The sequence below is a fragment of the Adiantum capillus-veneris genome, chromosome 30, assembly GCF_014529385.1.
Source record: "Adiantum capillus-veneris isolate H3 chromosome 30, ASM1452938v2, whole genome shotgun sequence".
Lineage (NCBI taxonomy): Eukaryota > Viridiplantae > Streptophyta > Polypodiopsida > Polypodiales > Pteridaceae > Adiantum > Adiantum capillus-veneris.
The window spans coordinates 54,635,568-54,659,704 of NC_140960.1; the positions used below are offsets into that span (position 1 = coordinate 54,635,568).

At 43.1% G+C, this 24,137-nt stretch overlaps 1 protein-coding gene across 2 annotated transcripts in view; it reads right to left on the minus strand.

Moving 5' to 3' along the window:
* NUP155 (nucleoporin 155) overlaps nt 1-24,137 on the minus strand; it is a 118,542-nt gene that overhangs the window by 72,436 nt on the left and 21,969 nt on the right. The window contains exons 2-8 of one of the 2 annotated variants that reach the window (XM_086507434.1): nt 19,664-19,833; nt 19,443-19,569; nt 19,099-19,361; nt 17,365-18,979; nt 17,072-17,284; nt 16,736-16,983; nt 13,971-14,382 (exon numbers count right to left, since the gene is read on the minus strand). In XM_086507434.1, coding sequence (XP_086363560.1) covers nt 13,971-14,382; nt 16,736-16,983; nt 17,072-17,284; nt 17,365-18,979; nt 19,099-19,361; nt 19,443-19,569; nt 19,664-19,833 — 3,048 coding nt within the window. Of the gene's footprint in view, nt 1-13,970; nt 14,383-16,735; nt 16,984-17,071; nt 17,285-17,364; nt 18,980-19,098; nt 19,362-19,442; nt 19,570-19,658; nt 19,834-24,137 lie in introns of those variants that run through there. The other variant, XM_086507435.1, reaches the window with a different exon arrangement.

Below are 24,137 nucleotides of genomic sequence, written 5' to 3' on the forward strand. Positions count from 1 at the left end.
ATGGTTTGTCCGACGTCTGTAGGCAGTCCGTGTAGCAGAAAGATCCACTCCCTGTGTTCGCTTCATCACCCAATGCTGCATAGGCTCTGGTCAGCCTAGTCTCTGCTTCTCTCCTCTCAGTGAAAATGCTGGTCCGCTAAACACCACCCCAAGGTAAGGTAAGCATCTATATAATCCACAATCTCATGGCCGTATGTAAATGCAGGTGTTGATCTCCTCATCCATTGTGGGGTGGTATTAAACACCATAACCTTGGTTTTACCAAGGTGGACAAACAAACCACTTTCATGGGCAAACCTATGCAAAGGATCCAAGTAACGTCGCATCCCCTCCGGAGAGGTGGAGATCAACACAATCTCATCAGCATATAACAATATTGGAATCCATGTCCATATCAGTCGTGCACCTCTATCAACATCTTTCTAAATATAGTCAGAAACCTTATCCACATACATACCAGAGAGAAATGTAAATGAAATGAAATGTAATATTGACGTCTTCAAAAGGCCAAAATGACCTATGAGACCAAAAGGTTACAGGTGGTGAATCTAATACTAGGTCTGGGTACAAAAAAGTACAAAGAACTGAAAAGAAAATAGTGGGTAGGGGTGGGGTGAAAGCTCATACAAAGGGAATACAAAGGGTGAGCCGATACAATGCAGCTCTCTGACAATCGAGGCATCATATACATATACATCAATATCCGGGACGGCTCTTATGTTGCGCTAGTATGGTATGGATCCTCTGTCGCAATCTGCGTCGATATCGAGAGGACCCTCTCATCCGTGGGCGACGGGACCGCCCCAACTCTATCGCCCGATCAAGCAGTATGCCTTTGGTGCCTCTGGTGTTGTTATGCTGTGGGGGCTGCTCGAACTCCTCTGTCTGTGACTAAAAGAAATCTGTAATCTTCCACTGTCGGTATCTCCTCATGACTCTAGAAAGTAGCCCAAAACCCTCTTTGAATAGAAGTGAAAGCAGCCTAGTATCTCATAGTATATTGGGCAGTGACATATGTAATGTAGCTCTGTCTCTGGCTCTATTTGGCACACCTGACAAATCCTAGACTCAACGGGTACTCCTCTAAATCTGTCTGTCTCGATCTCTAGCTGATGTGGGGATGTGCGTATCTGACCAATAGCACATCGTATCCCGTAGGATAGATGAGTATCCATGTATCCTGGTCTAATCACAAAACCATCCTCCGTGAGTTGGAAAAGATGCTCTCTATAGAAAGTCATCCTCGTACCTAGCTCATGTGTAGGTTGTATCCATGTCCTCTTCGTATCCAACTGTCTGATGAGCCTGATAATCTCTGCCCTAGTGAGGGGGATGGAGGGTGCATCCAGAGAGTACTGAAATGGGGGTAGCCGGTCCATACTAAGGCCATGTAACTGAAACCAAGATGCCATCTCTGCATACCAACATGATCTATCTTCCTGCAATGCCAGCTGTCGCGAAGACTCTAGTGCTAATCGGCCATATATGTCTCTAGGGAGAGCCCAAGTGCTATGCATAAATGAAATTGATCGAGTGAGTGCCTCCACTACCAATGGAGGAGCAACGAGCTCCGTCCTAACAATGTCATGTGGTACTGAGGCCTTGGCCCTAATCATCCGAGAAATCATAGACACCAAGGGCTTCTCCATACATCTCCATCCATCAGTACTGCCAGCTCTGCTATGATGATCAACTGAGGAGCCCCATATCTCCACTGCGTACAGCATGGCCAAAGTGACCAAAGTATCAAAGAGCCAAAGCTTTGTTCAAGGTTCTTGGAACTGAACCTGCGAACATATCCTCTCAAGTCTCCCCAATGCTGCATATGCTCTGGTCAATCGCGTATCTGCTGCACGCCTCAGGGAAAATACTGGACCACTAAAAACCGCCCCAAGATAAGTGTATGTATCTGCGTACTCCACTCTTTATCCAATGCAGCTGAAATTTTGACCCAATCATTAAAAGACAGCATATGTAAGACAGATAATTTCTTGTCAGAGGTAAGAGCCGAATCATAAATTAGTTGAGAAGCATCGAAGCTGCTAATACATCTGAGTACAAGAGATGTGGCCACTGAGAGAGGCTCCGAGGACAATTCCAATCCCTGTGAGAGAGCAAGAGTCTGTAATTTTTCAAAAAAGTGAGGTGAGGTTCACTTATACTTACTATAGTTAGTAATACAATCTTTGGCCTTCCTAGAGAGAAAGGGTGTAGTTCTAACTATCAAAGCATTCCTTGGTTTATGGTCCTTCAGGTATAGCTTAATCTGTTCGAGAATCTTTGCATGATTCTTGAGGTTGTGATTAGTGCTCATGCACGCTGTCTTTCTATAGGATAAACAGTCCTGAAAAAAGCAACAATATAAACATAAATGAAAGTGAAAACAATAACTGTAATTTTTTGGGCCTGCAAACCTTAAACCGGCAAAGTCAAGGACAATAATAGCCCTGAGTAGAGGACCAGAAATAGAGTCTACGAAGGACCACCTGACACTAGTCAACCGGTCAAGGGAATACAACTCAATTTCGAAGAAAATTTCCAAAGCCAGCATCCCGGTTTCTCTAGAAAGAAAAACCTTATATATAGGATGTGTGTGTAGATGTTAAATCTTAGATAATAAGACATAATTGAACTTTTACATTCAAAAGACAGTTGGCAATGGAACAAAGAATAGATAAGTACAAAAACAATTAAATATTAGAATCATTTAAGTACAATGTTTGTAGGAAAGAGATCCTCTTTCAGTATGCAGATAGTAAAAAAACTTTCCAAATCATAAGTGAGTGTTCCATCCAGTGTAGTACAGCTTGCCAAAGTCAAAAAAAACCTTCCAAGAAAAGATAAGAGTCCTTACCTGCATCCATCCAAACAAGACAACAATTCAGTTAGCCTTGGATGTGTTTTAAAGGTATCAATAGACTATACCAGTTGTTATCCATGTCCATCTTACAAACTTTTTTTAAACTTTACAAGCTAAGCCCAAAGTTAGGAAATATATATTTTCTCTAATTTCCTAAAAGGATCCCAAAGTTTTTAGTCAAAGAGTATCATTTTGATTAGAAGGCGCATCACCCCTTCTAATCCAAGTGGCAGAATCCCCCTATCCATATATTTTCATTAGTTTTATCAGTTATGAAAGCTTCACCAAATGAAGTTTATAAAGAAGTTTTATTTACAAATTGTGTATAAAATATCAAGCTACTTTAGACTTGTTATTTAGGTTAGAAACTCATTATAGTGAATGGACTTCAAATCATCCTTTACCTTGTACATCATTTACCATATACTTCTCTTAAGCATTCCAAGTAACAAAGAGTGTTGAAAAAACAACCAGGCCTTACTCCAAACCATGAGCAAAAGATATACCATGTTTAAAGCACCATAACAGTATATCGGCCAAAGTTTAGGGAACGTTACAAAAGACGTAACCGAATGAATTTCTGGTAGCATTGCTTACCAAAGTGATGTCAAAGTAGTATATCCCCTTTCTTGTTCAAAAACAACCAGTCTCAAAATGCAAACAACAATTTACCCATAATATCAAGTTGTTTTTTTTTAAGAAAGCACCAACTACTAGTGGGCAGGCTAAAACGTAAAGTATAGCAAGGTTCACTCAAAAACAACCGTATCGTACAGCTTGGCATAATGCAATAAACACACAATCGGTGTACAAAGGGTGGACTACCAAAACCCCTTTTTTTTACCATCCAACTCCAACTACGGTTCAACCAGTCAAAAAAGGCAACAACCCATGTAATCAAGGCAAGACAAGTTAGCCGGCCAGCCTGCAAATAGATTAGTTTGTATACCAAAACAACCTGTCTGTACCAGCTATTAGAAAAAGACCCTAGCCAAATAAGCAGTGCAGTCATCGATAAGGTAGAGAACCAAAAGTTTTCAAGAGCAATCAGTAGCCAGTAAGTTGTTTCAAAAAGAGGACCACTAATAAGAACAGAAATCTCATTTATGCAACTAAAAAAACAAACATTTAAGAGTAATAGTGCCTGTGACATTACTGTAGCCACCATGTCATGGCATGATGAGCCATATGTGTTGTTCATCAAAGAGTAACATACCCCAGTATTAGAGCAAGAGCATCATGCATTTTCTCAAATGCGCCATTACGACCATTTAGTATAAGCCAGGTACCGACATCGTGACAGTAATCAATTCGGCAGAACCAGCAATAAGCTGTTCTACGGAGGCTAAAGCACCACACACCCTCTATTTCAAATAAAAAATACATTCCCGACACAGAGTAATAGTTAATTAATCAAGGCACCAAACCCCACCATCCTGCAACAGAGATTAGTAAGCAAGACAAGAAAAAAATCCAAATTGTATTGGTTATCAGGGAAGCAAACGGCATCTTTAACCAACCATATGCAATGACCATCGGCCATAGGGTGGGGAAAAAATCATAAGCAGTAATTTCAATGCAATATTTGATAATCAAACAACGCTGAAAAAGCCCCATGCATGGTTTCTAAAAAATTGCAGGAGGAGATCACCAATAATATCAACAAAACATCCTCCTCTCAAAGTGTTAACCCATGCGGAAAGAGACCTAAGTATGCAATAAGTGAAGCAAGAAATAGCAGTGACCGACCTGAGTAACTTGAGTAGAGAGCTCCATACTTTGTAACAGAAACGCAGTAGCAAGTTTCAAGCAATCACACAAAGCACAACCAAAACTAAGTGGGGTAGAGATGCACCCTCACCTTTAAATAGAGCAAGGAGGGAGGTTGTCATAACTCCAAATCGTGCGGATATCCAGGCGTTTAGGGGGATCTCCAACAGAGCAAATGAAGCAGCCTGCGCGGTGCCATGAGGAGGTAGCCAGAGTATTCACGACAAAGTTTCACCCAAGGAGAAAACTACTCAAGTGTTGCGACGGGCTAGGCCCGGTAGTATTACCCGTAGGAGGTGGTAAACAAAACCTAGGAGGTAAGTGAGCTCGGGCACTCCCTCAAGTGAGATCCATAGAGTGTGCAATCCTTTCTAGCCACAGCCTTATAAAGCTTTTTTTTTTTAAACAAAGGGTTTTTTTTTTTACATCTCATAGAGGAGGCATAAAAATATTCTGAAGCTCTCTTTTCATGAGAGAGAGAGAGAGAGAGAGAGAGAGAGAGAGAGAGAGAGAGAGAGAGAGAGAGAGAGAGAGAGATCTAATATCAAGAAATAGTAATGCGACCCAATGTGTGTGTGTAAAAAAAGACCAATCCCAACAGGTCCCGATCCAAGGATTAGGTTTAAGTGAGGTCCCCCTCTTTTTTTAAAAAGAAAGAGTACTAAAGTAGCATTGTGTGTGTGTGTGTGTGTGTGTGTGTGTGTGTGTTTTTTTTCAAACTTTCCCTTAGGCAATCTTTGCGATTCGCCTTGGAAGTTGGTGATATCACTGCAGAGATACATCAGCTTTCTTATGAATGCTTTTAGTTGTTTTGTACAGTCGAATACTTTTGTGTTCCTTCGCTTGTACTTCCATCTTTTTGGTGGGTTCTCCTCTCTTTGAGGTTTCCCATAGATAGATAAATCAAATTAATTTACAAAAAAAAGTGTGTATGTGTGTGGTGGAACTTGCACGCGAGGTGTGTATCTCTGCTCTGTCGCCAGAATCTCCTACGCGCTGTTGTAGCCCACTGTGCCAGCGCCAACGAGTGTGTGTGTGTGTGTGTGTGTGCGCGCGCGCGCGCGTGTGGTAAGAGAGAAAAAGTTGTGCGAGCTCTGCTGATCTTCTGAGTCAGAATTCTATCGCCAACAAGCTTCTTTGCACTGCACTCAGTCGTCGTGGAGCTTCCATCCTCAGCCTACGCGCATGTTTCCCTTTGTTGTTCGCCTGTGTGACCTGCAGTTTCATGGCCTTCTGTCAATCTGCTGCAGTTTTTGATCTTTAGTGTACAGGTTTTAGGCAGCGCAGAATTGTGCTCTAGAGAATTTTCTGCAAGGGGTTTTGGGCTTCTGTAAATTTTCTGTCAAACTTTAGCAGTACAGTTTTGTTCGAAATTTGTAGAGCGGAGTTCTTTTTATGTACAATCTTGAGGTTGGTACAAAGAACGACAGACACAAAAAAATCAAAAAACAGAGTGTTTTCTTGGGAAATTCAAGTTGTGATTTTAAGTGAATTAGACTGTATAAGGGAAGGTTTTTGTTGGTCATGGTAGAAGAGGCTGTGTATAAGCGTAGGAAACAGGTTGACCTTTCCTCCATGGATGCTGCAAATATCATTAAAGAGTCTTTGTCGGAGCATTTCGCGGATGCTCGGGATGCGTGGGAAGGTCAGCAACCAGCTACTGAAGTAGTTATTCCGATTCAGCAACTGATGGATCCGATTGCACAGTATACATTGAATGCCGTTATTATGTTTTTCCTCGGCAAAATGCCATCGGCACAAGATGTAGGTCAATGGGTTGACTTTCTGTTGAAAAGACGAGCAATCCGAGGGGTGTATTTTGGTGCCCGCGGGTTTTATCATTATGAGGTGCTTTTGGAAGACATGGATGCTTGTTCGCGATTGTTGGAAATGTCGCCTTTGTTTTTCAACATGCAAATGACACATGTTCCGCCATGGACACTTACCAAAGATTATCAGAGTTTGATACGACACAAATGCTCGGTCTGGGTGGAAAAAGTCGGATTTCCGCGGACTTGGAAACATTTCTTGCCTCTTGGCTGCGCAATTGGGCAAAGTGATTTGCCCCCCAAACTTGGATACTAATTCCAATAGAATTTGCGTGCTATGGAATACAGATAAGCCGACGCCGTTAGGAATTACGGTTGGCTCTGGTGATCCAATGGTAGGAACATATGCAGTCTGAATGCCAGGAATCTTTGTTTAAACTGCCACCATCCTGCTGCTCCTATGACTCGAACTTGTGTTGCTCCTTCTTCCTCTTCGTCTGTGAAGCCGAAGATGGGAGATTCCAACGAAAACATGCTGGTCAAACAAGATAAAGACTCCATTAAGAAACTGGCTAATACGCAGACTGCTGTAAAGGCTGATACTAAAGGTAAAGCCAAATTGGTAGATTCCATTGATGGTTGGCAAATTCCCAAGAAGACTGCAAAACCTCGTGTTTCGCCTGTCTCAAGGAATTATGTACCTACTCTAGATGGGAGAGGTGGTGGAACCGCTGCATCCGCATCCCATGATCATAAGTCGTTGGTTGAAGCGTGCGATAGAGTGGTTCATTCATACAAAGACGCTTTGCTTGGGTCAACATCTGCGTCGTTGCCGATGTATCAAAATCCCCTGCAAGGGATGCATATGGATTCTGTTGTATTGAATGTTAGCATGGAGGCAAATGTGCCTATGGGCAATACTACCTGATGATTGTGCCTAGTGGTTCATTTGTAAATATTGTACAGATGCATTCTCCCCTTAGATGTTTTACGTATAATGTGCGTGGATTGTGCAACCGTGACAAGTGGAAGCTAACCTGGCACTATGTACATACAAATAAAGCATATATAGTGGTTTTACAGGAGCATAATCAACATGATTTTGTTGGTCAATCATCGTATTATGCAATATTTTGGATTTCCTATGCTGGTACTGGTTCTTTTTCGCGAGTTTTAATGATGGTGTATCATGAATTGCAGCCGGTTTTGGCCCATAATGACCCGGCAGGACGTTGGATGGTTGTTATGTCTCGTGCAAGGCAATATTCTGGAATTTGCTGGTATTTATGCTTACATTGCCTCAGCACATAGATCTCGTCTTTGGCTAGATTTGGTCAAATATCCCTGGCACTCACATGCTTTTTGGTGTGGGGATTTTAATAATGCACCGGCAAACACTGATAATACAACTGGCCATTCGCATATGTTAAACTTGGAACTTTCTTCATGGAATGCTATGATCAGTGGAACAGGGGTTTTGGATCTGTGGGCTAGTTCTCACTCTTTGGAGCGAGGCTACACTTTTGCACATAATGCTCGCTCGGAATATAGAGCTCGATTGGATCGGTGGTATGTATTGGGCTCTCAGCAATATGATAAGTTTGCATGTGATATGAGGATTCATCGCTCCTTTACTCTATCTTATCATTTTCCTCTTTGGCTCTTGATTCATATTGAGGCCTTGGATACAAATTCCTCGCTTCCCACTAAGCCATTGTTGCATATTAATAACGCATATCTCTCCCACAAGGAATTCCAAACGTTGATTGAAGCAGTATGTGCCAACGTTTTCAAAAAAAGAAAGAAAGTGGAGAATCAACAACGATTCTACATTGGCACTGTGAGAAAACAAAAATGAAGGGTGCATCATGCGAGCAAGGTGACACTTGCGATGCTAGCATCGACATGAGAGATGCAGACCAGCGTGCAGGAAACGCGCAACGGAGGGCACTCCAAGTGGCGCAGAGCAGGTAGTGATGAAGGGGCAGAGACCTATGAAAAAAACTATATCGGTAAAACTACTGCCATAGCATCGAGCTGCTAGAGGCGATCTGGCTTAGGCCAAATGCCTCTGCGCTGACCACGTCTCGAGTTGGAGTCCGTCGTCTGTATCGATACGGCGTTAACATTTTAACTGGTGGTGTTCCTAGAGGATTATTTGTAGTATTATGTCCCTCTATTAGAGGAATCTGCATAGATTCATATGAATAAAATAATAAACCTACCAATATGTACCTACAACCTTTTCTCAGTGATTCCGCCGTTGTCTCTCATATGTTTATAGATGTGGATGTGGCTTGGTACCGTTTTGTCATGCGGATTCAAGAAGTCATAAAGGATTATGGTTCGTGGTACATGCATCGGATGAGAGATGAAGTACAGGAAGATAAGGTGACTACTCAAGATTTGGAAAGTCTTGCAGATACTAGACCGCTTACTCGGTCGGAACAAGACAAATTATGTGCAGCTAAAGCCTCTTTGATGCTTAATAACAGAAGGAAACTTGAAAAATGGAAAGTTAGATCAAGACAATATGCTTTTATGGACAAAGGTTGTTCATCGAAGCAGTTTTTTAAGCATTTGCATCATTCGAGGTTATCCGTATCTATTAAAAGGGTTAAGTTTGATAGCGGGCAATGGACGGGCAATAAAAGTCAATTGGCGGATTTCACAGTTGATCATTTTCAGCAGGTTTTTGATAAGCCTAAGGTTCCCTCAAGTGAGGTTTTGCATGCCAGACAACTAATGTTGTCGTATGTGCATCCTATATTGACAATGAATGATGCAACTACCCTTGAGGCTAGTTTTACTAAGGCTGAGCTGCATGACAGCGTGTTGCATCTTGGGCATTGGAAATCCCTTGGATGGGACGGTCTTACAGTTGAATTTTTCCTTCGCTTTTGGGAGTCTCTTAAGCAGCCTCTACTTTTCATGATCAATCATGCATGGGCTACATAGTCATTGCCGCAATCGTGGAAAGAAGGATTCGTGAAATTGTTGCTCAAGCAAACGTTATGTGAATACTTCTCGCATTGGCGTCCGATCACGCTTATACCGGTAGTTTATAAATTGTTGTCGAAAATGATAGCTTCTCGTATTAAAGATCATTTGTTCTCACGCATACATTCTGCTCAATATGGATTCACTCCTCCTCGGCAAATTCTGGATAATATTGCTAGTGTTTTCGTTGGGATTGAGTATGCGAAATATATTGGACAAGATGTACGTATCATGCAGGTTGATATAGAGAAAGCATTTGACACTATTTATTGGGACTTCATTGCTCAGATTATATCGGCTTTGGGCTTTGGTTCCAAGATGTGTCGAGTGGTCTATTTCCTATATGAGAATAGTCAATCTGCTGGAATTCTTGATGGTGAGTTGACTCGGTTATGGGATCTTGGTAGATCTGTTAGGCAAGGTTGCTCTTTGAGTGCTATGTTGTATGTTATTGCTACACACCCTCTTTTGTTGTATTTGGACTCCTCAACTATGTCCTGGCGTTTACAAGGTTTGGAATTGCCATCTCAAGATCATTTTGTGGCGCAAGCATATGCGGATGACTTCATGTTTTGGCCTAGAAATACACCTGAGGAATCTTAATGCATAATGGAAGCATTGCATCTTTATGGACTGGCTGCAGGTCTGCAAGTAAACTTCCGAAAATCTAAATTGTTGTCGTTGCATCAAATGGATTGGCACTCGGTATTATGGCCAAGGGAGATAGTAAAGCCTGATCAAATTGTGAGACATCTTGGATATGTGCTCGCTTGGTCGGTTAATAATGCAAAATTATTGGATTGGGTTGAGAACAAATTAAGGTCCAAATTACAGTATTGGGAATTATCCACTTGGCCGCTACATGTAAGACTCAGAATCGTATAGTCCATATTGGTGGCATACATGCAATTTTTCCTACCTATGTTGCGTTCGCCACCTCGTCGTCTTCGAGCTTTGATGTCTCGGATACTGGAGCACTTCTGGTCTACTTCCTCTCAGAAAAAGGGTCTGCGTTTACTTGCGATGGATAAGATATGTACTCCGAAGCGTTGTGGTGGTTTGAATATTCTGCATCTGGGTTCTCATGTTATAGCAAGAAAGGCCACATTGTTATTGGTGTTAGTTGAGCAAGAGCAACCTTGGACGCAAATGTTTACGTTTTTGTGCTCTCATGCGATTTCTACGCCAGCTTTTGGCCATTGGCAGCCGTCGTACTGGGATGTGGTTTTTGGTAAGGCTCAGGCCACAATACCTAGATGTCCTTTTGCTTCCAGTCCTGTAGCAGATTGGAAATTAGTCACACAGGACTTGTTGTGGCTTGGTAGAGATGATGCCTGTCGCAACTCGCTTCAATCAGAAAGTTTACATTGGAGTCAGGTGTTTGATCAAACTCTTGTTCAATGCTCTCCAAGACAGGCTTATTTTCTCTCACAAAAAGGTATTGGCAGCATAACTGATGTGATGGATGCTCATGGACAGATGTTGTCATTCAAACAGGCTGCTCTTATCTTTGGGCTTGGGATGCACTATAGGCGCATGTGGGACACTATTAAAAATCTGGTTGACTCCATATCTCCTGTTCCACCGCTGGTTGTAGAATACCGAATTTGTGATTGGCGCTATGCTGGTTCTTCAGCCTCTTTGATTTCTGCAAAGAAAGTGTACGGCCATTTGCAATCATTCTCTTGGATCTACGAACACTGTAATAAGGTATGGAATATGAATAGGAGTGTTACTTGGTGGCACGTAAAGTCATGAAAGTGTGGCATGTGAAATTGCCTTTGAAGGAGAGACTATTTATGTGGAGATGCATACTTGGGGTTCTCCCGATTGGCAAATTTCCACGTTCTAGGAGATTGGCCTCTTCGCGCGATGTGGTGCAGCAGTTGAGACCATTCCACATTTACTACGGTCTTGTTCTCATACGCTACAGTTTGTGGACTGCATCTCTACTGCTCTTCGCAAGCGTTTTCCTGGCATGCATTTCGGTAGATCTTTTTGGAGTACTTCCGCCATTGATTCGGCCGTATGCATACTTTTTTGGCTGGGTCAGATTCTGGGCGCTTTGGATGGTGTGGAGAGCACGTAATTCCCTCATGTTTCAACAGATGCGAGTGCAATATGTTTCCTTCTTCAAAACATCTTTGTTGCAGTCTCTCCAAGTGGCCTATGACTTGGATGAGATTCCTGTTAGTCATTACGACCTCTATTTTAACTGTTTCTGATTTCCAGTTTGTAGTATTTCTCATGGGTCTTCCTCGTCTTGAGGTTTCCCATTGGTAATTCAAAATGACATTACAAAAAAAAAAAGTGTGTGTGTGTGTGTGTGTGTGTGTGTGTGTGTGTGTGTGTGTGTGTGTGAGAGAGAGAGAGAGAGAGAGAGAGAAAAATGAAATGAAATGTTATATTAACGTATGACCTATGAGACCAAAAGGTTACAATTGGTGAATTTGATACCATGTCTGAGTGCGGAAAGTACAAAGAAACTAACTAACTACCACTAAAACACTAATGGGGTGAATCTGAAGCTGATTCGGAATTGAGACAGGATAGGGGGGGGCGGGCGGGGGGGGCGGGGGGGGGGTTCAAATGAAATCTCTCATCGGTCGCTGTCAAATCTCATCAACATCCTCCATGGTCATTACTCTGGTTGGGCATCTTGCATGTCAAGCTAGAGCGATCTGTATCTTCTGTTACAGCCTTCGTGATGGTGGGAGACCCCTCGAGGTCGTCGGCGTCTGGATCTGCCTATCTCAATGGCTAGGTCAATCAACGTACCTCTAGTGTAGATGGTCTCTGAGATCTGCTGTGATGACTGCTCCTATGGCTCTCCCTTGGCTGGTGTAAAGAAATATGTGATTCGTCTCTGAGACTATCTCTCCCCTGATGTCCTCAGCAAGCTCTCCCTAAGTCTGTGCAGCTCTAGCAGGAACAATCCGAGACATCTCTGATCCTCGAATCTCATGACTCTAGAAAATGGTCCGAAACCCTCTCTAAACAGACAGTGGAAGCGGCCGCGTATCTCATAGTACGCCGGGCAATGACGTGTGTAGTGCAGCTCTGTCTCTGGCTCTAAGTGACATAGGAGACATATCCTCGCCCCTGCTGATACCCCTCGGAATCGGCCAGTCTCAATCAGGAGCTGATGTGAGGATGTGTGTATCTACCCAATAGTGCATCGTATCCCATGAGATAAGTGTGTATCCATGTATGCAGGCCTAGTCACAAAACCGTCCTCCGTGAGTTGGAGAAGATGCTCTCTGTAGAAGGCCATCTTCGTGCCCAACTCCTGTGTCGGCTGTATCCATGTGCTCCTGGTATCAAGCTGAATCAAATCCTGGCATATGAGTCTGGTGATCTCTGTCCGTGTGAGAGACAGGGAGGGTGCATCCAGGGAGTATTGAAACGGAGGCAATCTATCCATGCTGAAACCATGTGACTCAAACCATGCTGTCATCTGTCCATACCAACATGCTGTATCGCCTTGTAGCGCTAGTTGTCGAGATGACTCCAAGGCAAGCCGAGCATATCTGTCCTTGGGGACATCCCATAAACTGCGTATAAAGGATACTGATCTAGTCAATGCCTCAACCACGGGGGGGGGGGGGGGGGGGGGGGGGGGGGGGGGGGGGGGGGGGGGGGGGGGGGGGGGGGGGGGGGGGCCTAGCTCGACTCGGATAATCTCATGCGGCATTGAGGCCTTAGCCCGAATCATCCGAGCGATCATAGAGACCAAGGGCCTCTCTATATATCTCCATCCTTTTGTGTTGCCAGATCTCCCATGATGGTCTACTGAGAGAGATCCTAGGTAGTGTCTTCCCACGAACATGGGACAGGAGTTAGACAAAGAGAGTTCTAGTTGGTTTACCAGATTGTTCAATTTGCAGCAGGAAAGGGCCTTTGGCAGCTAGGTGCACCTGTAGAAAGGTGTCAGACAAGAAACAGCAAACAAAAAAGAATAGCAAGAAAGTGTGTGAAAATGAGGCACATGAGGGGGCCAAAGAGGTCAAATAGTCAGAGACAGAGATAGAGAGGAGACAAGGTAAAGAGAAGATAGACGAACCGCATCTGCACATTACATGTCTGCAGATTATGGCAAAGGGGGAAGATGCAGTCAAACCATGTAAGCAGAGGCGGTCAGGCAGATTATGGTCTACAGATGCACAGAGCCTCCTCCGGATGCACCACTGACATCAGCTGCTCCACCTTCAGTCCAGGTACCCATTGTTAATATTCCTCATTCCAAACGTCTAAAAAAACATGTACCTAGAGACGAGGCCAGTTCAAGGAAGGAGGCTTCTAAGCCTTAGTAGATATAATTGACTGAAACCTAGTGCCGACTTTATAAAGATGCTCTCATACATGTTTGGGGCTAAGTCCTCTAATGTAACTGGTAAACTTTTCAGTTTATTACAGGGGACAGCAATCAAAAGGTCTCATTCAGCAAATGTCGATGCAAACTCTTGCAGACTGAAACAAAGCAGTTAACTAGAGCTTGACTTACGCTTTACGGTGCAGGAAAAAGGACTCAAAACAAGTTTCCACCCACAATTAAATAATCAAAGGTGTACCTTTATTGTCTGCCTGCTACCAGCATTTTGTAAGAATGGAACCAAATCTGGACCAGCAAGTTCCAAAAGCTCGTTCTCCAAACCAATATCAATCATTGTTTGATAAAGAAATTCATGAAAAGGGCGATCTGGCCACCTTACACTCAGCTGCACAATCTGTCTTATGTATTTCTCCCTTACTGCTTTGTCCAGAACTGCCTTCTGTAAAGTCCCAAATCCAGAACGGAAACCTGTTTGGGCACCTTCCTCCTTCAAATGCCTGAGCGCATTTCCGATTATTTCATAGCACTGCTGCCGGGCGAGAAGAGCAACCTCACGCCTGTTCTCATCAATATGATCGTTCATTGCATCGTCATTTGGATCCAAAGCCTTTGCTTTTCGTAATGGCAGTTCAACCACTGCTTCATAGAACCTGTTTTGAGCTGAGACTCAGATAGAGCTAGAAAAAACATGCCATAACTAGAGCCTGAACTTCATTATTTGAAAAGCAAAATGCCAGCTGGACAGGGTTTGTGGGAAAAACTCGGTTTATGTGCTCACTGCTACTATGATTCAAGCAGGTGCACATATGGTTAGATTGGGTTGAGAGCTCTTAGGCCCAGCTTACAAAATTTCCAGCATCCATCATTTTACAAAGATTGAACAGAGGCAAGAGACACCTATACAAAGCTTTACAGGGAATTTTATAACTGCTTTTTGCAAAGTAATCAAAAAACAAGAGGGTAAGGGGCAGCTCATAAGAGTGCACCCTCTCTGGCTAGTGCACTACTACAAATGCTGGTGAACGTAACGAAAACTGTGCAAGGGGGACAGGTACAGCCCATCCAGGATGCCTAAGGAGCGGCGAAAACAGTCCCACTAAGAATCACTTTTTCTGTAAATACAATGAAAAACAGGGGGTTTTTGGAAGTCCAAGCATCGGAGGTTGTCGTGGGCACCTGTCTATGCTCCCTTCACAGCATGTTTTCTCCAAAACTCTCCCCCCTCTTTAAGTTGTGCCCTTCTGAATGAGCTCTCATGCTCTCTTCGCCTATTACCTATTCTCTGCATCCTCGTTTGTGCTCAAGCTCCCAATCAACTGCTCAATTAACCTCCGCATATAATCGACCCATTTTTTCAGTAATAATTTCTTGATTCCCATTCCCTAACTTTGGCTGTCCCCCATCAAGCCTTCCCTGTCCATAAGTACTACTGTATCTTAGAAAAAAGATACAAACCAGAAACCTAGAATTTATTTCATGTTAACTAAACCAAGGACACAAGACAAGTGCAAAGATTTATTTAATTTCAAAGTAAATAATACATGAAACAAAGTGCAAACACGTATTCCTAGACTACAAACACAAAAATGAAACAAAATTGCAATTTTCTGAAATCAAAAAAAACATGTAAAGTGAAAAGGGTCTTTACAACAAAGAGACCTTGAATCATGAATGTTGCAATGTAGCCCATTATTTCCCACTCCCATCTTCATCCTCCAGATTATAAGCCTACTATGAGCGCACGCCCTACAGCTTTGATTGTTATGAGATATCCTCATCCATAATTGCTCAAATTCTATCCACCCACTTAGTTTATGACTTGCACACTCACTATTTACAAGTCTGATGACATTGCGAAGAAGATCGGAGAGTTCACCCGAATCATGCATCAACTCGAGGAATACGGTGTACAAGGAACGATCAAATTCACAAATCCTTAGCAAGCTAACTATTTCAAAGAGAATAATTTTCTTCTTACACCATTTCCCTGTCTCCCCTCATCATTGCTGCCAGAAATATGAGGCTACGGCCAAAGAGAATGATTTTCTACTTACACCATTCCCTCTGTCCGCCCTCATCATGTCTGCCAGAAATGTGAAGCTACGGCCAAAGAGAAATGAACTGGTCATAGTGGGGGCCCTTGACACGTCTCTCAGCTATCACCACATGTTGCATATCAGTCTCTTTCTTCCTCTGAGCATATTGGCACTGATTCTACTTCACCCGCAGGAATTTGTGTGGGTAATTCTGTCTTGATGATGATGTCATTGAAGCGTGTACCACATTGCTTCTTTTCACCTCTATATTACAATCTCATGAGTCACATGATAAAAAAATTGTTTGCTCCAGCAATGGCGTTCTCGTTTTGGTCTTCCTCCTATTTGCTACTCTAGGTCAGTATCATATCTCACTGTGGGCCAAAGGAGACAAAAAGTCAGCCAAAAATGTCAATCCATAAAAATCAAGGGAAATTTGGTGGAAAACCCAGCATCCTTCAATACTTGAGTCGTCAAACAAGCTGACTCTATGCATGTGCAATGTGGGGCATGTGTATGCACGAGCATTCAGCTAGTTCTCTTGTGTGTGCAAGACTTTAATTTTTTAAAGGGAAGATTACCAAAATACCCCTGTGATTTATGGAAATTCCCAAAATACCCCTCAAATTTCAAAAATTCCCAATGTACCCCTCATTTTTGGCCAAAAATTCCCAAAATACCCCTACTTAACCTCACAAAACGGGATTGCACATCATGCCTTGAATGGCCCAGCTGGTTGGCCTGACACCCAGGTATTACATACAAAGTCACCAAGAAGATTCTGACAATGAAGTCTTGGTTGGTTTTTGGAATGTATGTCTATTTCTACATGCATTGTACCCAGAAATCTTATCGCAAAGAAAGCTGAGAATGTTTTGCCTCTTGTTTCCTAACATAAATGATGTGGTACAGGTGGTGTTGGAAGAAGAGGAGAGAAAAGAAAAGGGGAAGATAGGAGGGAGGATACCTGATTTCTTCAAACCTTTGACAAACACTTAAAAGATCTGCCGATTCTGGAACTTTCCCAAGTAAAGCCAAGGCTTCTCTTGCCAATCTTTCTCTCTGCTCTGGATCAGTATCCTCCCTAGCCTTCTTCAAGCACTCAACCGCTTGGTAAAATGTGTAATCAGTCTCTTGGTAGAAGCTTGGACAGCCCTCTCTCAATTTCATGCTAATATCATCAACTGATCCTTGACCATTTAACCCCATATAATACTGCAATAGCAAATGACAGAAAACATTTCATACCTCAATTATGATGCGCGCTATGATAGTGTCTCTGAATTGTTGACAAGCAGCATACCTCCATCAGTGCAGCAATGAGCCGAGTAGCAATCTGTTCTCCATCTTCTGAGCAGACCAACTGGTGAAAAGTGAGATGAACGAGCTTGCGGCGCAGATTGCTGTCAAAGATCTGGGCTAAGCGTGCTACATGGTGCTGACAAAGCATTTGCAGCAACAAAAGTGCCTCACCAGATCTTCGAAGAAGCCTCCGAATAAGCTCCAAACCTCTTACCTTCATGACAAATTAAAATTTACAAAATGGTCACCGAAGTTAAAAACAGATGCTTAATACACGCCGTTAAGGATAAGCACCTCCATGACAGACAGTTCTGTAGAGCTGTAAGGAATTCTCTGCCGTTTGTTTGTCAAAGACTGTGTATTAATTCCTTGGGGTGCATCAAAAAGGTTCTTTGGGATGGAACTCAAATTGCCATTTCCATAAAAGCTTGGCAGGTCCCCAAGCCCAAAAATCCTCCCATAAAGTCCTCTACGCTCATTTCTCCTGGATCTAAGGAACTGTTCTAGCCCTCTTAGCTTCTCTTCTAATGCTTGCATGGTTTCTGTCAATAACCTACAGACAACAATGCCACCATCCTTATCCTCAAAAGTTGACTCACCTTTGAGGACCATGACAGGAAGCTCCCAAATCGGCCAAAGCAGCCTTGCAGTACACAAGCAAAGTCCTTCATGAGCTCCAGAATAGACAGGTGTAGCTTCTTGCACAACTTGGCCCATGTTAAATCCCATGGCAGGTGATGCAATTGGACTCGTGCTAGGACCACTTCCCTGCAATTGAGGAACTCCTACAAGTCTAGAATCTTCAAAAGCTTCAGCTGCTCTCTCAACTACAGCTGACGGCACAATCCTTCCTTCCATTGGTGTTAGCCTTGCTGCAAGTAGCAAGCACATAGCAGCAGCCTCACCAGCACCATAACGTTGGAAAAAGTCTTCTAGCAGTGAATGCGACATCTTATTCTCCAAAATTTTCTGTAGCAAATCTACAGGTCTGTTAAATACAACTTCCATCAATCCCACATTTGTAAAAATAATAGACCTCCTTCTAGGTACAGCATGTTGTAAAGCAAGTTCCCCACGAACCCAGAGTCTTTTTGCTCTAGTAAGCTCCTCTTCCATGTTATCACCAACATCCCATACAGCAGATTCAGCTATAGTCATATATTCTGGAGGAGGAAGAGAATCAGCAATAGCCAAAGTCCTACCATCCACACCAAGCACTGAGACGGTCTCTCTTAGAGCCCGATAACTTCCTACTGTTGAAGCAGAGCTTACAGAAAAGCTTCCTGATGGAGTTGTCAAGTCTTTTGTAACCAGCAACAACCTTGACATTGTTGCAGGAGAGGCATCAGAAAGTGATAGAAAGCCACTGGAATAATAAGCAGATTCAACTTTTAAAACCAGGCTTTCAGGCTGAGGACGACCACCTAAAGCTAGACTACTAAAAGAGATAACTCCACCAGTCCCAACTGAAGGTGCTGGCCTGCTCATGACAAGCTTCAAGGTAGATGGCCTTGAAGAGCTGCTGGTAGACCCACTAAGCCCTCTACTTCCTACTGAAGAGGAGGTTGACAGATACATCCTTCGGCCATCAGATGTGACTGCCACGAGATGCAAAGACTTGGATTCTGCTGACGATAATGTTGAAATGGAAACTATTGGAGACTTGTGCACACGAGATGATGATCGTCTTCCAGATGTACGTCCGGTTCCAAAACGTCCATCTCTTTGATCACCAATATTTCTTTCCTCTGCAACCTTTTTCAGCGAACCCTCTCCATTTTTCCCCAAATCAAAAACCTGAATCTTTGACTCGTGAGTTCTTGTGTAAAGTATGTTTCTTTCATTATCAACAACCATCTCCACAACCGGATCCACAGTCCCGAAGGTAAAGGAGTTGGGCAAAACCCACCTGGAAGCATGTTCACATTAAATTCATAAATACAACAGAAAACACATCCTGCTAGACAAAACAATAAAGAAAACGCTACAGAAAAAGCATAAAATCAATCAACGCTACTACAAAAGCACCTCGACAAAAGACTTCCCAGGCCACTTGTAAGGCATACTTTCCGGCATCGGCTTTTCCAGCTTGCACCTGAACTGTACAGTAGCTCATATATATGACCATCTCTGCCTGCAAGAAAGATACGGCCTTGATCTGTAGTCTGTATGCTAGTCATTGTGACCCCATCTGAAGGGATGGTATATTCATGCAATAATTGCATAGATAGCTCAGCAAATGGATCTGAACTATCTCCATTTGCAGAGCAGCACACACCAAGCAAAACAATCTGTAAAACAAAGTGCATCGTAAGCTTCACTGGTGAAATACAAGAAATTCACAGAGCCACTAAGCGAAATACTTAGCACACCTCAACAGGTGTGGCTAATATCAGAAGATGTTGAATGGCCTCCACAAATATGCCAGACCTAGCCTTGGCAAGTCCAACTGCACATAAAGCCTGCTCCTCTCCACTATACTCTGGACAGAGTCCATCCCTGATACAAGCAACTGTGTAAATACAAAATCAACAAGAAAAAGTATATACTTTAAGCTTGACTAAGCTAAGTACTTTAGCAGCATGCACCTCACCACTTATCGAACCTCCATAGAAACAGGCTATTGTCAACAGTTGCCCATGCTCGCCGAATGCTAGGAAAAATTCCACATAAAGCTGTCCCCTGGCCCCCAGCTGCATTATATCGTTCGATCAAAACTGGAGGCAGCTCTCTGTTACTTGCCACATCCACGAGGGATGGCCACTGTTTCACAAGCAACACACATAAACGAGAGGCAATCAAAAGTCAGATTACACATGCCAGGGGCACCAGCATCAAATTGGGGAAAGAACTAGTATGCTAACAAGTTGTTGCTTTCTTTTTCTTGTTGTTTCCTTGTTTCCTATTTTTTAATGTTTTTTCTTGTTTTCTTCTAATTGTTTTATGTGTTCTCTAGTCTCTCTCCATTTGAAGATTTTGATGTAGATTTCAAGGTTACTCGCAGAGGTTTTAGCTTGGTGTTGGGTAGCTAGCGTGTGAGGATTAGTGGTGCTAATCCTATAATTAAGACTTAAAACTTCATACTTAAGATCAAACTGAGACTCAAGAGACTGAACGTGAGTTTGATTGATTGAACGAATGCTTTAAAATTGAGTACAATAGGCTCTTTATATAGGAGACAAAGAGAAACAAATTAAAAGACACGTCTCATGGTGAAGAGACGCGACTTTAGACGTAAAGAGACACATCCTTTCGGCGAAGAGCTACAACTATTGGACAAAGAGTTGCAACCGTAGAGCGAAGGGGTGTGCCCTGGTAGATCACAGCGATGGGGATCCATGGAGTGAAGGGTGGTGACGATCCAAGCGTAGGGGTTCTCCTTGGCATGGCACTTTGCATATCTGCAACTAGGAGTAGATGTAATACTACAACATAGTCACAATCGTGACATTCCCTCTTATTCAAAATGAGAGTCCGTGTCAAAGAAAAGACTTCTGATGTTGATAGAATTCTGAAAAAGCATTGAATCTTCGAAAATCTTCAGTCTTAGTTATTTGAAACCTTTGTCTTGAACCTTTGCTTCTTGCGAAACCTTTTTGCTTTGACTGCTAAATCCCATGTCATTGCATTATTCAAAGACTTTTTTGAGAAATCTCGCATAATCACGTTGATTGTAGCAAGAGATTGATCTTCAACATTCTTCATGTGATGTAAGACTTTTGGCTTAAGATCTTCAGATAACTGCGAAACATTTGGTGAAGAGGAAATCTTCTCAAGACATTCTTTACAGAAGGGTAACTTCATCTTTACGAATCACTGACAAGGATTTTGGCTTGAGACTGCAATCATCTTCCAATAATGAATCAAAGAAAGTATAGTCGTCTTCAGACTCGGAATCTGCAACTATGTTCTTATCTTTGTCTGGTAATGAAGTGTCACTTGGAAAAACTTCTTGCTCGAAATCATCTTTGTCTTCAACAATTGGTTCAGGAGAAGTTAATGAATTCAAAAAATTCATCAATAATAATTTTTGCATCTGTGTCGGAGATCATATTCGTTTCATAATCCATTGTATCATGTCGTTTGGCTAGTACACGTGAGGCTTGAATCACTCAATCCGCATGATAAAGCCCGTGTAAAATCAGTTCACGTCCATCTTTGAACAAATTGATAGTATGTCCTCGAAAGCTAATAGCAGGATCATATTAGAATAACCAATGTTGACCAAGAATCATGTCGTAGTAAGATAAAGGCATGACTTCGAAATCCATTTAATATGCATATTTTGAATCTCAAACTAAAATTGTCAAATTGTTTCATCACAAGTTAAAATTGATCCATCTACTAATTCCACACCATATAAGTGAGATGTCTTCTAAGTTGGCAAGCTAAGCTGTTGAACTATCTGAGTACTGACGAAATTATTCGAGCATCCACTCTCCACCAAAATGTTGATGGAGCGACCATTGAGGGTTCCAAGAAGGCTCAAAACTTACTTTGAGAGAGGCTCCAAAACTGAAGAATTACACTGAGCATGCTTCATAAGAATAGTCATATCCGTTGAGACATGAATTGTATTGACCACAGGTTTTCCCTTTATCTTGAGCAGAAGGCTAGAAGCTAGTTGTTCAACATTCGATGATGTTTCCGCGTTGGACTTTCTTTTCAAATTAAACGGATTTGGTTTCTTTGTACATTGATACCATCTATGGTCACTACCGCAAATTGTACATAAACCGTTTGACGAAGAGCCTTCCTGAGGATTAGAACGCCGATCTTGAAAAAAATCACGTCCTTTACCACGATCAAGTGGAGCATTTGAAGAAGATCTGCTTTGAAATTGTCGATCTTGAGAGTAGAACCTTGCAGTTGAATCAGGCTCCGTTGCTTGCTGTCTAAACTGAGATTGTTGCTGCTGGCTTCGGCTATAGCTTTCTCTGCGATCGCGCTGTGAAAAGCGAGGGCTATTTGAAGATCCATCACCAGGAAAAAAATTCCGTCTAGGGTGCCGATTATCGCCAAGACGCTCCACATAGGCAATTACAACATCCCAAGTGGTAGGGTTGTGCACATCGCCCTTCAAGGTTGGTTCAAGCCCGTCAATGAAACTGTGTAGTTTATAAGAGGGGCTAAATTCTCCATCTCCAAAGTCAGTCTCTGAAACTCTGTGATATACGCGGCCAAGGAACCTGTCTGGCTCAGGCGGCGAAGAGAGGACCGGGCATGAAAATCGTCACATGCATATCTAACCCTGTGTGCATGTGAACAAGCTACTTCATGTCCAGGGTTCACATCAGCTTAGGAATTGTTCTGGCACCTTTGTGAGGATGTTCGCAGGCCGTGCATGTCCAGACACTTGAGTAGTTGCATATCCTCTGGTTACACACACCATGATCATCAAGTAGCCATCATGAGCATTTTACAATGCACATGATTGTATTATCTGGCAAATTGGCTAAGTGGATATATAAGAAAACCTAGCGCTAGCATTATCTGGCAGAAGAGGCAGCAAGAGTCCACCAACTCACAGGCACCTTCTCAGCAAGACCGGCAAGAGGCCTAGCATTTCCAACCAACAGCAAATCAAGACCAGTGTTTTGGCTCAGGACCAGCCTAGCGTTTTTCAGTAGATCAACCCTGGCGTTTTGCAGTTTGCAGATCAGCCTTGGCGTTAGCAGATCACAGAACCAGCTTGGCGTTTTTGCAACAGATCAGGCCTAGCGTTTTGGCATCTTGCAGATACCTAGCGTCTTGCAGATTCCCGACGACAGATCAGCACATAGCATCAGCGTTTTCAGTTTCAGCAGTTAGACTCCGCAGTAGCAGCCCCAAACCTCGTAGATCTCACCTTCCCGCAGCAGATTCTTGCCGCACGGTCAAATCAGCCAGAGTTTGCAGATTCAGCCCACTATTCGCAGATTTCAGCATCTGCGTTTTCAGCGCATCCTCATCACGTCGTCGTCGTCGTCGTCGTCCTCACCAACACAAAGATTTGCAGATTTCAGCCCGTCTTGTCGCCGTCATCATTGTCGTCGACATCGTCGGCAAGTTCATTGCATCTAGACCATTGTACCAGATCTGCGCAATCAATAGCATAGACCTCTCTCGCCATAGAGAGTGGGACCCTTGGAGGAGGGTTTGACAACATTCTGGTGTCGTATTCTTCTCTCTCTATCTCTCAGTCTCAGCACCTTCATTCACACTTTATCCACTTGTTTGTGATCATTTGTACTCTCTCACTAAAGGAACGGAAGGCTCTCCCTTCCGTAAGTAAAAGGAACCCTTGAGCACAGTTCGGAGCACTCATCTTGAGCAAAGTTCAACATTCACTTCCACTGCACCTTACATTGGTACCAGAGCTTTGGCAGTGTTCTGTATCACTCAAGGAAAGAACCACAAAAAATAAAATAAAAATTGCTTGTGGCAGTCGCACATAACCCAAGTCCACTTGGGCGTGTCGATTCCTAATCGTGTTTTTGAAGAGTGACAGGAAACCCAAGAAAGAAGGGCTTGTCCGGCCTCCCCTTGTTCCTCTTTTCACTCATTGAGAGCGGACCGTGCACTTAGGGGCCGGCCAATCGTCATGAGGTGGGAAAAAACCACCTTGGTGTGAGCGCAAGGCCGCCAAGGGGTGCACCCGCAGGGAAGAGTAGAGCTAAGGTAAGAGAAGATCCTTCTCTAACACAGATTGCAAGCTAAAGAAGAACCTCAAGAACTCAAGACCCTCAAGGACTCAAAAACCTCAAGAACTCAAGAACCCAAGAATCACAAGAACCCAAGTTCCTTGTGAACTCAAGTACCCAGAACTCAGTGTATGGTCATCACCCGAAGCGGAATGGATACTTTGCATGAAGGTGATGAGCATGGAGGTGGTGAAGAAGAATTTTCTCCACCAGGAGGTTTTTCCGACCCTCGCCCTTCCCCATCTACACCACGGTTTGCACCAGATCCTATGGAGGCTTTGGTCAAGACGATGATGGACATGATGTTACAACAAGAAGCGCAACGCGCAGCCTTGGATCGGGAGCATGAGCAAGCACACTTGGCGGCTAAGGAAAGAAAGAGCA